The 15,255-nt window shown below is 40.5% G+C and overlaps 2 protein-coding genes across 2 annotated transcripts; one reads left to right on the plus strand and one right to left on the minus strand.

Moving 5' to 3' along the window:
* Positions 1-395: 395 nt before the first annotated feature.
* LOC146665649 (GTPase IMAP family member 7-like) lies at positions 396-1,278 on the minus strand. Its single transcript, XM_085410950.1, has 2 exons — positions 1,251-1,278; positions 396-1,129 (listed from the first exon to the last, which is right to left on the minus strand). The coding sequence occupies exons 1-2, from the start codon at positions 1,276-1,278 to the stop codon at positions 396-398; spliced, it is 762 nt and encodes a 253-aa protein (XP_085267076.1).
* A 184-nt stretch (positions 1,279-1,462) lies between these two features.
* Positions 1,463-4,800, plus strand: LOC146665650 (uncharacterized). Its single transcript, XM_085410951.1, has 4 exons — positions 1,463-1,484; positions 2,109-2,652; positions 4,069-4,112; positions 4,202-4,800. Exons 1-4 carry the CDS (start codon positions 1,463-1,465, stop codon positions 4,798-4,800), a joined length of 1,209 nt encoding a protein of 402 aa, XP_085267077.1.
* Positions 4,801-15,255: the final 10,455 nt, after the last annotated feature.

Here is a 15,255-nt window from a genome sequence, read left to right on the forward strand (position 1 = left end):
ATGGATATCATATAGATATACCTTCTACAGAGCGTTTAACCCTTTCTAAGCTTCATTTTTTTAAACAGTTATCGTAAATACGATACTTTTTTACTTTTTAACAAATTTTAAACTAGATATAGGAAACACAGAGTTTAATGATGTGTATGCATTTAGAAATTAGCTCAGCTTATATCAGCCACAGAAATATTCACTTGAAGACATTCCCACTGATTTAAATATAAATTATACAGCAGAATGGAAAGTGATTTAAAATAAATGAGGCATCAAATTTTGAAAATTATAGTTCTAAATCATTTATGTCTAAACTGATTTTACATTTAGAAAATTAACATATTTTATTAAATGACAGCTGCTTAATTTACACCAGATTAAGACCCCACGCTTGAGTGGTTCTAACCGTCGTTATCTGAACCCAAGACGGTCTGGAATACGATGATTCTCTGCAACAGTTCAGCCATGAAGGTCACGTTGTTAGCGAGGTATTCATTGTCATACATGGCTTCATGCTGCTGCAGAATTTGCTGTGCCTTATCAAACATTTCATCGGTGTAATGTGTTTCTCCATTTGCTGCCACCATGTCATCAATTTTTCTGAACAGCTCAACAACCTGAACTCTGTTCCAGATGTTTTTGTTATCGAATACATGGTACCTATTGCCGCACCTGTTCAGCAGCTCTCTGAGCTTCTGGTGGCCAGTTCTCAAATAGGCATGTATGGTTATCTTCTTGTTTGTTAGTTTGTCACCATGAGTAAACAGAATCATCATGTAGTTTGATGCGTCAGGTCCAAAGAGTTTCTCCAGGGCATCCACACAGTTTTCTTCTTCTTTGGTAAACCTGCCAATCTGAAGGACCAGGAGGAAGACATGAGGGCCGGGAGTGGAGATCTGGATGCATTTCGCGATTTCTTTCTTTATACTGTCTGCAGTCTTAGATGTATCCAGAAGGCCAGGTGTATCAACCAACTTGACATTTCTAGTGCACTCAAGTTTAACTGCCTCACAGTGCACTGTCACTGACTCTGAACTCTCATTAGCCTTAAACGTTTCTTTGCCAATAATGGTGTTACCAGCAGCACTTTTCCCGACACCAGTTTTCCCAATGATCACAATCCTCAGTGGGCAGCCTACAGAAAGAAATATCTACTGTTTTAATTGTGTGGATCACAAGCATAATCACAACAGTATTAAAAATTCAACGTGATATTTTAAAAACACAGGAAATCAAAATAGAAGATCTAAGTTTACCATCAGGGATTGATGAACTGTTACCCATCTCTGCTCTTGGCTCTTTGGCAAATGAACAGAAAGCCGCTCTGAGTGGTTTGATTTGTTGTTCAGCAGTTCCCTGCACTCCTCCCACTGGGTGGACCTAACTCTCAGTCTATATCAGCAAGACTGCATCTGAATTCAGATTCTGTTGAAATCTGCATGTGGTTCATCTTTAAGCAGCTGACAAGATGAGTTCTGCTGGTTCACCAAGTAAGCAACTCTTCCTTAATTACTTTTGTCACATTTATATACCCCCTTCATATTTCCATAAAGATATGAGAAATGATTTAATCTAAACATGAGAAACATTAGTGTTACCTTAAATTCTTAACTGAAGAAATATTGATTTACTAATATTAACAATTTTCTCAAGTTATGTATCATATGAGACAGAGACATGAAACTTTGGAACAGTGTAGCTGAGATTAAAGTATATCTGCAGATTGTTGTTGTCCGACTCTTGTCCAATACAAAGTTAGTTGGAACAAATTATGCTCTTCTTAACAAAGAATCTTTCCCAGTGCTGTTTTCTTTTAGCTACAGACACACCCTTGGTTAAATATTTCTTTGGAATTATTCAATTTTTATTTTGTTGCCTTGTTCCATTGGTATGTGTGAGGGGATCTTTGGACAGTACTGGGAGAAAAAATACCTCTTTGTAGCATTGTTGCTGGATTATTGGAACACTGTGACATGACCATTGAATTGTCAGTGAACAAATTGCTCCTATCTTTAATTCCATCCTTCATTTTAATTGTAATCACACACCTGGAAATTGTAAAGTGAAAAGTATACAACATTTTGAAAAAATACTCTTGCCTTTTGCTTCTACAGATCACCCTGTCAAGACTACAATCATTCTCTTTGGAAAGAAGGAGAGCTTGCAGAAGAAAATCAAAAGTGAAATCTTCAAAAATCAGAGAACTGTTTCCAAATTATGTAATGACTTTTTTGTGAGCGAGAGCGAGTCATTCAAAATCATAAGTACTCCAGATGTTTTGGATGACAAATATCTGGATCCAGATCAGAGGATAATTGATTTGATGGCACTTTCTGATTTTAGCCCTGATCTGTTAATGTTGGCAATAGATTCAGAGGATACAGGGCAAGTGGAAAAAGTAAATGCTCAAATCGACAAACTTGAACATATTTTTCAAGGAACTGTCATGAAACACTTAGCCATCATAATAGATAATGGCAAGAACAAGAATAAACCCAACCTGAATCATGAGAAGGTATTCTATATCCAGGAAGATGTGAATAAAAACCTGCCTGATCAGTGTAAGGAATGGTTAACTGATCAGCCACTCCAGTTTAAAACTGAAAACTACATTCAAATTGCTGTGAAACGAAGGAAACAATATTTTGAAAGCACAAGGTAACACAAAAGTCCAGCTTTTTTTCAGTTGGATAGTCATTCCTATTTTCTTTACAGCTAGCTTGTGTTTGTTTATTTTCTCATTAGTTGTTTCTGAGAAAAGAAACGTTTCGATCATGTAGTTGCAATACCAATACGTAATAACACTTTAGAAATATAAGGATAAATGCTTCTGATGTCAGTTTTATTAAAATAACAAAACCAGTGCAGCCTTCAGTAAAAGTCCATCCATCCATCCATCTTCATCCGCTTTGTCCGGGGCCGGATCGCGGGGGCAGCAGCCTAAGCAAAGAGTAAAAGTCTTTTCCTAAAATAAAAATATAGTAACGGCAATCGCCTTCAGCATGTAGAACAATTGTTTTTAATGTAGCCTAATGCTACAAGCAATCTACTAAACAGCCTGTCAAAGTAAGACAATAACTCAGGAACAGGAAAATTTAGGCATCTTGTAATAAATGGAAAAAAAAGATGCTAACAAAAACAAATTTGGTCCCACATTATTAAAAAAAAAAGTTTTTTTTTCTTTTTTCCCCACCAAGTGACTTAAATAAACAAAAGTAAATTCACACAGTTTCTAGATCAATCAATGACCCCTGTGCAACCACCAGTTGCTAGGAGAAAATGTGTATTCGCCACTCAGTCCGTGAGTTGTTATAGGCTACTGACACCAACTTATGTGCAAACTAGACAAATTTTGTCTTGAGAAGGAGGAAACTGTGCTGTACTCTATACCTTTTTGCAATGGCAGCCAGCACCCTCCATACTCCATAGTTTTCCCTAGCAACCAGGGGATTACAGAGCGAAATTAGTTATACAGATGATTTACATTTTAAATATCTTTTTCAAGGCCCCACAACAATATCAAGCCATTTTTGTATCACAACATGCTAAAATCAAATGTATTGCTATATACCTAAAGCATGCAGAGAGACACACACACTTTGCTTAAAACACGTGGAACCACCTTTGTAACCTAAGAAGGGCAGACAGCCACAATCACTTCATACACTTCAGCTGGTTCAGTGGTGCAATTAATCTTACCAGGTTTCTTTAATCCTGAGAAAACTAAACATTTTTGTGCAGCTCCAGTGGGAACAACTTTAAGATCTTCAAATTATGTCTTAAGGGGGGAATTTTTTCAAAATTTTTACTAGAGTGAATAAATACAAATGCTGAGTACTGTTGTAGATCTGGTATAGCAGGGTTGAGTCTGTAAAAATTGTAAAAATATCGAGTAAGCTCTCGAAGGTTAGAGGTTATAATTTAAAATAGAGTTTATGTGTGTTTATGGTTTTTTTTTTTGAGGAAATCCACTGAAAACACAAGCTAATTTATAAAAAAAAAATTCTTGTGAAATTTGAAGTTTTGTTGTTGAAATATATCTTATATCTGCAGTGATTATAATTATTATTTCAGAAATGAATGTTCTCCTGATCACCATGGGGCAAGAGGTAAGTCTGGTATCCAAATATGAGTGTAGTTTTTCTAAGCCAGTTTTTTTAAACTACATTTTATGATATAATAAACAATTACACTAACCCTAACCCAGGAACTGAAACCACCATTGTTCTTCTGGGAAAAAGTGGAACTGGAAAGAGTGCATCTGGAAACACTATCCTGGCTGCTGGAAACTCCCAGATGGATTCAACTTTTGAATCTCGTCCGAGCTCCACACCAGTCACCAACAAGTGTGAGGAGAAGAGGGCACAGATATTTGGGACACAGATTAGAGTGGTTGACACTCCAGATTTCTTGAACAACGAGGAAGATGTAGACAATGCACAAATAGAAGAGTGTAAGAGGTACTGTCAGGAAGAGCAGTGTGTTGTGTTACTTGTGATACAGCTCGGCAGGTTTACAGAGGGTGAGAATGAAATATTACATAACCTGGAGAAACATCTTCAGAGGAAGATCAGGGAGAAAACAATCCTCCTGTTTACACATGGCGAAGATTTCAACGGTGATTTGACAGAGTTTATTGGCGAACGATCTCACCTCAAGTACATTGTGGGAGCTTGCGGTAATCGTTGCCATGTATTCAAGAACACTGTTAAGGACTCTAAGCAAGTCCTTTCGCTTTTCATGAGCATTTCTAAAATTGTTCCAAATTGCACACCAAAACAGCCAACACCGTGCTCTTTGTTTTAGTGTTTGCTGACTTACATCACAAGCCCAACTAACACATACATGTTTGTATGGCAAGTAAGCGTGTAATCTTTTGAAATTCTGTGAACTTCTTGTATACACATATAATGTGACATCTCTTTAATTACAGCATTTGTAAATTCAAGTACTTCTACTCTATGTGATTTATGGAGACTTCTTTCACTCTTCAACTTTTGGGGAAGTTTTTAAAAAGAGAAGATTTTTTTAAACGGTCTAGAGAATATAAGAAAAGCTTATTTTTAAGTTTTGCTGTGGAATGAGGTGTTTTAAGACACAATGTTTATGGGTAAAATAAGATGTTATAGCCATGTTTATATCTATATAAACCAAAAGTCAAATGTATTAAATAATAAACTCAGTAATAAAATATAAAAAAAAATACCTTGGAGTCTAGTTATTGAATGTCTGTGTCAGTCTGCTTCTATTTAGCTGCTGCCCTGTTGTGTAGATTTAGTCTATAAACCACATCATTTTATGATTACCTGTTATTATTGGTATCTGATCACATCACAGTTTGTATGTTTAAAAAGAATGTTGCCAAAACTTGAAAAAAAAATCATCAAAATTTGTAACAACTTTTTTTTTTTTCTTCGTTTGGCTCTTTTGCCATCAGAATTATTGTCTAAAGGCGAAGAACGGGTTTACTTTACCAAATGGACCATCCCAGCCTTGCCGTAATGGTCTATTTGATTCACCTTTTATTGTTTATTTTATTTTATTTTCACTTGCTAAATATGGGACAGACTTGACTGGGGAAAAGAAAGGGGAGAAAGAAAGAGGGAAAGAAAAACAGCAGAGAAGAGGGCAAAAAAACAAAAACCAACAAAATAAGCAGACAAAAAAATACATATATCAATCACCTGGATCACCTGTTGAGAAAGAAAAAAGAGAAAACAAGCAGAAGAAAAATGATCTATGGGAATGTAACAGTAAATACTAAATATTAAATATTATTGTGCAGCACGTAAGATCGACAGCGCACAGTGTGCTTTGAGGTAGGAGCCAAAAAGGGTGCCGTATGTGTGTGTGTGAGCACCCGTGTGTACACCTGTGAGCATGGACGCGCTTGTTTTTAAAAGGTTCCTTCATGTAATGATCTGCTAGAGGGTGTGGGGGGGCCACAGCCCCGTCCTCCAGGGCATGAAGCAGGAATGGAGGAGATCAAAACTCCAGACATCCAGAGGCCCCCAGAACACAAGAGACCAAGGAAGACCAACAGAGGGGCAGCTGCGCCACTGTCCCAGAAAGAGCTGAGGAGAGCCTCAGATGAGGGGTCACTCAGCAGCCGCGGAGCAGAAGCCAGGGGGGGTTGCAGTGACGCGCCCGTGAGCTCCGCCGGCAGCTAGCTGTGCCACAGTGACCGAGCCCCAGGCCGAGAGGCTGAGGGCACCCCACCCCCGATGTGGCCCGAGCGAGCCCCAGGCTCCAGGCCCTGACAAGCAGCCACCAGTGTGTACCTGGACGCCCATCCCCGGACACAAAGAACCACCAACGCACCGATGTCTGAGGGAGTCTGCCACTGGTAGGGAAAATTTTTAACAGCTTGAAGCACCAATAAGTGAACAGTAGAAGAGATGAAAATACAATGTCTTTGTATTCAAACATTCAAGACTACGATTATTCAATTCAATTCCACCTGTTCTCTTATTTATCCTTTTGTTGTTTTACTGTATGTAAATCTTAAGCATGAGGGAGAGCAAAGAGGTGAGTGGTTATGCGCTCTCTCTTCTTTACTCTGACTGCACCACAGTGAACATAAAATAATATGTTATCAGTAAATCAGTGGTGTTCCTTGACATGGTGTTTAAGAAGACTATTAAAAGTTATTCTAATGTAAAAAAAAATAATAATAATAATAATAATAACTTATCTCTTTAAACAATGTGTGACTTTCATTTTCTGCAACAAATAAATGGTAGATTTTACTAACAACCTTCCCATTGCTTAGTAAGACATTTACAGTAAATGAAAGTTGAGTGTAGCCAAACTACTTGCTGTTTGAATAAAGAGAAAAAGGTAGTGTTAAACTAAGCTAGTACAGATCTGGATAATATAATGTGAAAATACATTGGTACAATAATAAAAGGTCTTGTCTCAATAAATTACAGTACAACATAATGGGGACACTAATTTATGTATATATGACCCCTTTCAAATGGAGGTTGTGTAACTTAAAACTCTTATACAATATGACTGTATGGTGCATTTAAAAAATAAATACATGAATGAATGATCACATAAATTTAAAAAAACACACTCATACAGAGGTGCATCTAAATTCTCTATGTAATAGCTTGTTTTTAGATATTTGTAAAACATACCACAGTTGAGATCAACAGCAGGGAAAGTGGGTTAGCTGACATTTCCAGTGACTATCACTTGCCACACGTAAGTGCTCAGCTAAAAAACAATAAAGAAGCTCAGACAGAATTTTTTTTTCTTTAAAACTGTTACGAGTTCAAATATTGGGGATGGAGACAAGAGGAAAAACCACAATAACAACACTGGTCCGGCCGGGTTAAGTCAAACGATGATTTTAATAGTCACACGCGTGGGAGATGGACACTATATGCAGACAGCCTCAGATCTCAAAATGGTGGAGCATTAATCAAACTCTTATAGCCTCTGGTGCCCCCACCTTATCATAAAAGCCTAAACATTCACATGCTTTTCTCTCACACGGCGCCTAAGCTACGACCTTGGCTCCCCGTTTATCTGCTCCTGCTGAGATGGGGCAGAAAACTCCAGCATGCTCTGTTCTCTTCTAATCAGACAAATAAGGCGATGACTTTCTGCAAACAGTATTTCTTATAACATCATAAAACAATATCATTCATCCACAATAAATCAGCAGTCTAATGTAATGCAAATCAGTTTAACTAATGCAATAGTTATCAGCTTCTTCTAATTCAGGAGAATAATGCAAACTAAAACTACATAATAATTCACAATCTTTAGTTAGGGGTATAACATGGCATAAAATAATATTATAATTTAACACTCCCCCTGATGAGCTCGTTAGAATAATGAGCTCACCAACACCCTGTAATCCAGTGTGGCCGGGTTCATCTCTTCTCACTCCTGAGGTCCTTTGTCCCCCTGATGGGCGAACCATATGTGAGATGACCTCTGTGTTTGCGCAGTTCAGATGTAAGAAAAACTATTATTCCAACAGTAGCCGGCACAGATGACACTCCCCAGTTCTCCCCCAGCTTTATTTGGTGCTACCTTATACCCTTCAGACGTACTCAGACTAGAACCTCTGTCCAAGGAGCTTTTAGCCTTTATTTTATTGCTGCAGCTACCAGTGTCGTCCAGTTGGGTGATCCTCTGCTCTTCTTTCTTCAACCTCAGGGGTTAGACAACCCTTCAGTCGTGGCACAGATCAGGGGATTATTCTGCCCCGATTTCAAACAACGATCTGTGTATCCTCGGGTCCTGTGTATCCTCCAGAAAAAGATCAGGAACGCGTCCCCCTTTTGCCCAAGAGCCTCTCGAACCTCGCTGGTCTGGTGTTCCCGGATTTCCGCCAACCCCTTCATGGTTATTGCTGTGTTTATGGGATCCATCCTTTTGGAGTGACTAGCTGGAGCCCAAACGCCATGACCCTTGGACCCAGTTGGTGTCTCGGCAGTCACTGTGTCTATCTCTGCTGCAAAGGATCCTCGCATATCTGTGACCTCGTCTGGTGTCTGTTCCTTTCTCTGTAAGAGACAGAAAACCAAAACACCTCTCTTCCTAACCCAAATAATCTAATGTTGTTATCTACTGACCTTCTAGTGATTCAGAATTGGTTTAGAATATTCAGAATGTCCCAGGGACTTATTCTAATCATATCCTATGTGTGTGTAAGCGTGTTTGCATTATGCCCTCTGCACTCAAGGCATGTCCTACACTTTATCAGTCCGGACCATCACGCCGAACGAAGCTTATGACCTTCAAAAGGCCGAGTGCCAACTCATTATAAGCACATTTGCAAGGTGTGTCTGAAAATTACTAAAACCACTCATATTAAGAAAAGACATCAAAAACAAATTAGCCATTTTTAATCCTCACATTTGCCCCCCAAAAATCATGTGTTTGCTTCCGCCTACTGTCCCTTATGGAGACACAATATTGCAGCTACAAGGTCTCCCAGGTTGATAAGTTGATCTGCGTGTGATGCTCTGACTCAAGTATATAATCTTAAATGAATGTCGTTTAATTAACTACCACTACTTAAAACTTAACTTAAAGATATATCCTATTTTTAAATGAATAGGTCATGACCAATTACAGTATATTACTTCATCCGTTTGCTCCCATTTCCTTTCAGACTTTTCTTTTTTAGACTTTTACTTTTCTCTTAGTTTTGTTAGGTTTGGGCTACAAAACTACTTGGTGAGGTGTAGTTTGAGTTTAAATGCACATACTGATAGTCCAGTAATGTCATGGCATCTATTTCAGGCTTTCATGTACTTCTTTTTCATGTCTGTCTAGTCTGTCACAAAAGCTGCTGAAAGATTATGCAAAAGGCCTTTTTGGCTTGTTACAATGTGACATTAAGGAGTTCCAAAAATGTATCACTTTCATAAGTGGGACTTGTGAACAGGTTGTTCTACATGCTTCTAACAATGAACGCCCTTCTTGGGACTGCAAACTAAACACAGACTGTTATAATTGGCTTTTCATTCATCCATGAAGAATGCTAAATTGTACTAACCTGCATGAATGGCGCTATGGAAACATACAAACAAAACCTGATTGATTTATTTGGTGACTGACAAGCAGCTCAGCATATTTCACAGCTAGGGCCAACCTTTCCCGTGGCATCAGAGAGGCTAAGAGACAGTACTCCAGGAAAATATCTCATCACTTCAAAGACAGCAGAGACTCACGGAGCCTGTGGCGAGGCATTCAGACCATCACAGATTACAAGCCCCCACCACAGACCTGTGATAGCACTATCCCCCTGCTGAACGAGCTGAACACTTTCTTTGCTCGCTTTGAAGTCCAAAACAGCACCACTGCACAGAAGACCCCACCCCCTCCTGGTGACCAGGTGATGACTCTGTCCCCGGACAGCGTGAGGAGATCCCTCAGCAGGATCAATGCACGTAAAGCTCCGGGTCCTGACAACATTCCTGGTCGTGTACTGAGAGACTGTGCAGTGGAACTCACTGATGTCTTCACAGACATCTTCAACATATCACTCATCCAGGCTGTCGTCCACACATGTTTTAAAGCCACCACAATCATTCCGGTTCCAAAAAAGTAATCTCCCTCCTGCTTTAATGACTACCGTCCTGTTGCACTTACTCCCATCCTGATGAAGTGCTTCGAACGACTAGTCATGCAACACATCAAGACTGTCCTGCCCCCCTCCCTGGATCCCTTCCAGTTTGCGTATCGGCCCAACCGCTCAACCGATGATGCCATCTCCACTGCACTCCACTCGGCACTCACACCCCTGGACAAAAATGACTCATATGTTCGAATGCTGTTCATAGATTTCAGTTCAGCATTCAACACCATAATCCCCCAACAGCTCACTCAAAAACTGGTCCAGCTGGGGCTCAACACCTCACTGTGCAACTGGCTGTTGGATTTCCTCACCGGAAGACCTCAAGCAGTACGGGTCGGCAGTAATACATCCAGCACCATCATTTTAAACACGGGGGCCCCGCAGGGATGTGTGCTGAGCCCCCTCCTCTTCACTCTGCTGACCCATGACTGCACTCCATCATACAGCTCCAACCTCTTCATCAAGTTTGCGGACGACACAACGGTGGTGGGTCTCATTAGCAACAGGGATGAGACCGACTACAGAAGTGAGGTGAGACGCCTGGCCACGTGGTGTGCTGACAACAATCTCTCTCTGAATGTGGAGAAGACGAAGGAGATTGTTGTGGACTTCAGGAGAATGCACACCCAACATGCTCCTCTGACCATTGACGGAGCATCTGTGGAGAGAGTGAGCAGCACCAAGTTCTTGGGTGTGCACATCACAGAGGATCTCTCCTGGACGTACAACACCACAGCACTGGCCAAGAAATCACAGCAGCGTCTCTTCTTTCTCCGCAAACTAAGAAGAGCAGGAGCACCAGCCCCCATCATGTACACTTTCTACAGAGGCACCATCGAGAGCATCCTGTCGAGCTGCATCACTGTGTGGTTTGGAACCTGCAATGTGTCCTGTCATAGAACCCTCCAACGCATAGTGAGAGCTGCAGAGAGGATCATTGGTGTCTCTCTCCCCTCCCTCCAGGACATTTACAGCACCCGTCTCACTAAAAAAGCCCTTTGCATAGCGGCTGATCCCACGCACCCAATGCAAAGCTTCTTCAAGCTGCTGCCGTCGGGGAGGAGACTGCGGAGTCTCCGGGCCAGGACCAGCAGACTGAAGGATAGCTTCATCCATCAGGCTGTCAGGAAGCTTAACTCCCTCCCGATTCTGCCCCCTCTCCCCTCTCTCCTCCACGGTCCTACTGAACTCTGTCACACACACACACACACACACACACTCTCTAACTCACTCACTGGCCTGCACCAGTTACCAGTCACTTTGTGGAGCATTGGACTGCCACTACCTCATAAGACTTTGTTGTTACACTATCTCTTACCGTACATTACCAAATCTCCATTTGCACTATTTGCCCATTTGCACTACTCTGCCTGGTTTGCACTCAATGTCATTTACTCATTATATTGTATATTGTATAGCTTTCTTGTTATATGTAAAAATTGTATTGTATTTATTTAAATTTTTACTTTTTAATTATTTTACTTGCATTTTTAATCACTCTTATATTTAAATGTTCATTTGCTATTTTATCTAGGGATTGAGAGTAACATAGTTTCTATTCTCTGTATGTCCTGTACATGTGGCAGAATTGACAATAAAGCTGACTTTGACTTTGACTTTGACTTTCAGAGGATATTTTGACTGTCTCTCACACACACTCACAAATATGTATGCAGTAAAATATTGAAAATAAAAGCTTTACCCATTTAACCTCTTCCAGTAGTAGGGGCTATCAGTGGGGTAGTGTCCATTGATCGCCCCCAAGACATTTCCTGATGGGTCATTATGGTTTTTTGTGAACAATGAAACTGCAAAGTCAACAATAAAAAAAAAATATTGATGAGTTTTCAAATAACTGCAAATCTGCTGTCATTTCCATTTTGTCCAGCAATTTAATTTTGTAAATTTTGGAATTGAGGTTGTAATATGAAAAACGTGTATTTTCATCTTCATATTTTTAAACTAGAAATAGTTTGGTGATTGTGAGCAAACAATTAAATTTTGTTGATTCTTTGCAGTAATTATGTTTTAACCTGTCTTCACAGACAATAATTTCCAGGAGTGTTCCTGAGCCCATGCAGTGACAAAATCATAGCTTTTTAATGCAGTGCAGCACACTGGATTTCTCCAATATTCTCCATATTTTGATGATATTATGTACTGTAGATAATATTTGAAGCCTTCACAATTGTATGCTGTGGAATAGTTCTCTGAAGTTGTTTCACAGTTTGTAGATCTGTTTTGCAGAATAGTAAACCTTAATTCTCTGCTTCTCTAAAAACTCAGTCATGTTACTAACCTGTTGCAAAGTAACCTGATTTGTTGCAAATTGTTCCTTTGTCAGAATTGGGTTTGTGTTAATGAGCTCACATAACTCACAGCTCACACACTGCATTGTCAAATGTGTTCAGCAACTTTATTAAGCAGATCAGGAGCAATTGTAATATAACTATATATACTACCGTTTTGTAGCCACTTTTTTTGGACTTTTTTATTGTCTTTTATTTCTGTTTTTTATGGTTTTGTAAGGCTTAGGCTTAGAAGACTACTTGGTTAGATTTAGTTTACGTTCAAATATTTATTTATTTATTTTTTACATTATAAAACAGTCTTCTCTGGGACAATGCTTCTATCTGCCCTCTCATGGCATTTTATGCAAACTTTCTTGCGTATTACACCTTGCACGTTGAAAGCTTACGCTAAAAGGCTTTTTGGTTTATTACATGTGTGACATCAAGAGGTCCTGACAACTCTAAGGATGAATGCTGGTTTGTCAAAGGAGCTTGCAAAGAAAAGTGTCTGGACTTCTTTAAGTTGCTTGAAGACGTTTCACCTCTCATCCGAGAAGCTTCTTCAGTTCTAAGGTCAAATGGTGGAGAGTCCCAGATAAAAACCTAGTGGGAGTGACCCCCCACAGAGGGACAAAAGAACCCCCTGATGATCCTCTAATCGCCTGAGCCAAGGTGTGAAACTGGGTGTGGGTCCCAATCAGCCAGAGTTTCGGGTGTGTTCATTGTGAAACCTGGCCCCACCTTATCATGCGAATTCCTGAGGTCAGATGGCCCAGGATGTGAGTGGGCGTTAAGGCGTCTGGGAAGGGATCTCAAAACTGGATTATAGATGGCAGAGAGTTGGTGTCGTAAACCCCCGCCTCTGTTCAAAGATGGTCGCTCACAGTGGACATAGATGGCTTCTTTCACTCCTCTTTCAAACCATCTGTCCTCTCTGTCCAAAATGTGAACATTGGCATCCTCGAAAGAGTGTCCTTTATCCTTAAGATGCAGATGGACTGCTGAGTCTTGTCCTGTGGAGGTGGCTCTTCTGTGTTGTGCCATGCGCTTGTGAAGTGGCTGTTTGGTCTCTCCAATGTAGAGGTCTGGGCATTCCTCGCTGCACTGTACAGCATACACCACATTGTTAAGTCTGTGTTTTGGCATTTTGTCTTTCGGGTGAACCAGTTTCTGTCTGAGCGTGTTGCTGGGTCTGAAATACACTGGGATGTCATGCTTGGAGAAAACTCTCCTGAGTTTCTCTGATACACCGGCTACATAGGGGATGACAATGTTGTTGCGTCTGTCCTTCTTATCCTCCCTCGCTGGTGTCTGGTCTTCTTTTCTGTGCCTCTTTGCTGACTTTAAGAACGCCCATTTAGGATAGCCGCACGTTTTGAGTGCTTCCTTTACATGTGTGTGTTCCTTCTTTTTTCCTTCAGGCTTAGAGGGAACATGTTCAGCCCGGTGGTGTAGGGTCCTAATTACTCCAAGTTTGTGTTCCAGAGGGTGATGGGAGTCAAAGAGGAGGTACTGGTCCGTGTGTGTGGGCTTCCGGTAAACTTCGATGTTGAGTTTGCCGTTCTCTTCAATGTCCACAGCGCAGTCCAGGAAAGGCAAACAGTTGTCCTTTGTGTCTTCCCTGGTGAACTTGATGTTTTTATCCACAGAGTTAATGTGCGCAGTGAAGGATTCCACTTCTTGTGTCTTGATTTTGACCCAGGTGTCGTCTACATATCTGTACCAGTGGCTGGGTACTCTTCCTTTGAAAGAGCCAAGAGCCTTCCTTTCCACTTCCTCCATGTAAAGGTTGGCTACAATAGGTGACACGGGGGAGCCCATGGCACAGCCATGTTTTTGTCTGTAAAAGCCTTCGTTGTACTTGAAATATGTAGTGGTGAGGCAGAGGTCTAACAGTGTGCAAATCTGATCGGGTGTGAAGTTGGTCCTGTCCTCCAAGGAGCTGTCTTCTTGTAGTCGTTTTCTGACAGTCCCCACGGCCTCCGTGGTGGGTATGCAAGTGAAAAGAGAGACTACATCAAAGGACACCATGGTTTCATCTGGATCCAGGGTAAGTTTCTGGACCTTGTCGGTGAAGTCGGTGGAGTTCTTGATGTGGTGTGGGGTGTTCCCCACGAGAGGCGCAAGGATGGTAGCAAGGTGTTTAGCAATGTTGTAAGTGGCTGAGTTTATGCTACTGACTATGGGTCTGAGTGGGACAGCTTCCTTGTGGATCTTAGGAAGTCCATAGATGCAGGGTATGGCATCCCTTGGGTAAAGGCGGTGATATGTAAGTGACTCCTTTGACTACGATGACCTGGATGACTGAGAACCTTCACAGACATAATGCTGGTTTGTATTCAGTTCTATTATTGGCTTGTAACTCATCTGTAAAGAACGTTAAACTGTACTGCATGCAAGATGCTATACAAATAAAAGATAAATGACTGACTGATGATGAGCTGAGCAGGGTATTTCACATTTTTTGGAGGATGGATTTGACTGTCTCTCTCACACTCACGAAATCATACACAGTATAAAATCTTGACCAGTTATTGTTTACCTATAGATTCTCTAGCAGTGTAAGTCTGCCCATTTAGTCTAACTTCAAATCCTTCAGAAACATGGCAAGGATTTTACCTTGTATGCAGATGGTACACAACTTTCCGTTTCATTAAAACTTGGCACTACTGATGTCTCACACGTAAGTGTTGTCTTGTCTGAAGAGTGAAGAATTTGGATGGCCAAAACCTTTCTCTGACTCTAAAACGAAAATAATCATAAATACACCTTCCACCCCCAATACTAGGAACACTATTAATTTTTATTTTAGTCTGAATGTTGAAAAAAATGTCTGCAAAGAGTCTCCCAATTTAGTTTAAT

The sequence above is a fragment of the Rhamphochromis longiceps genome, linkage group LG7 (genome assembly GCF_057381845.1).
Source record: "Rhamphochromis longiceps isolate RC_006_pf linkage group LG7, R_longiceps_female_GT1.1, whole genome shotgun sequence".
Lineage (NCBI taxonomy): Eukaryota > Metazoa > Chordata > Actinopteri > Cichliformes > Cichlidae > Rhamphochromis > Rhamphochromis longiceps.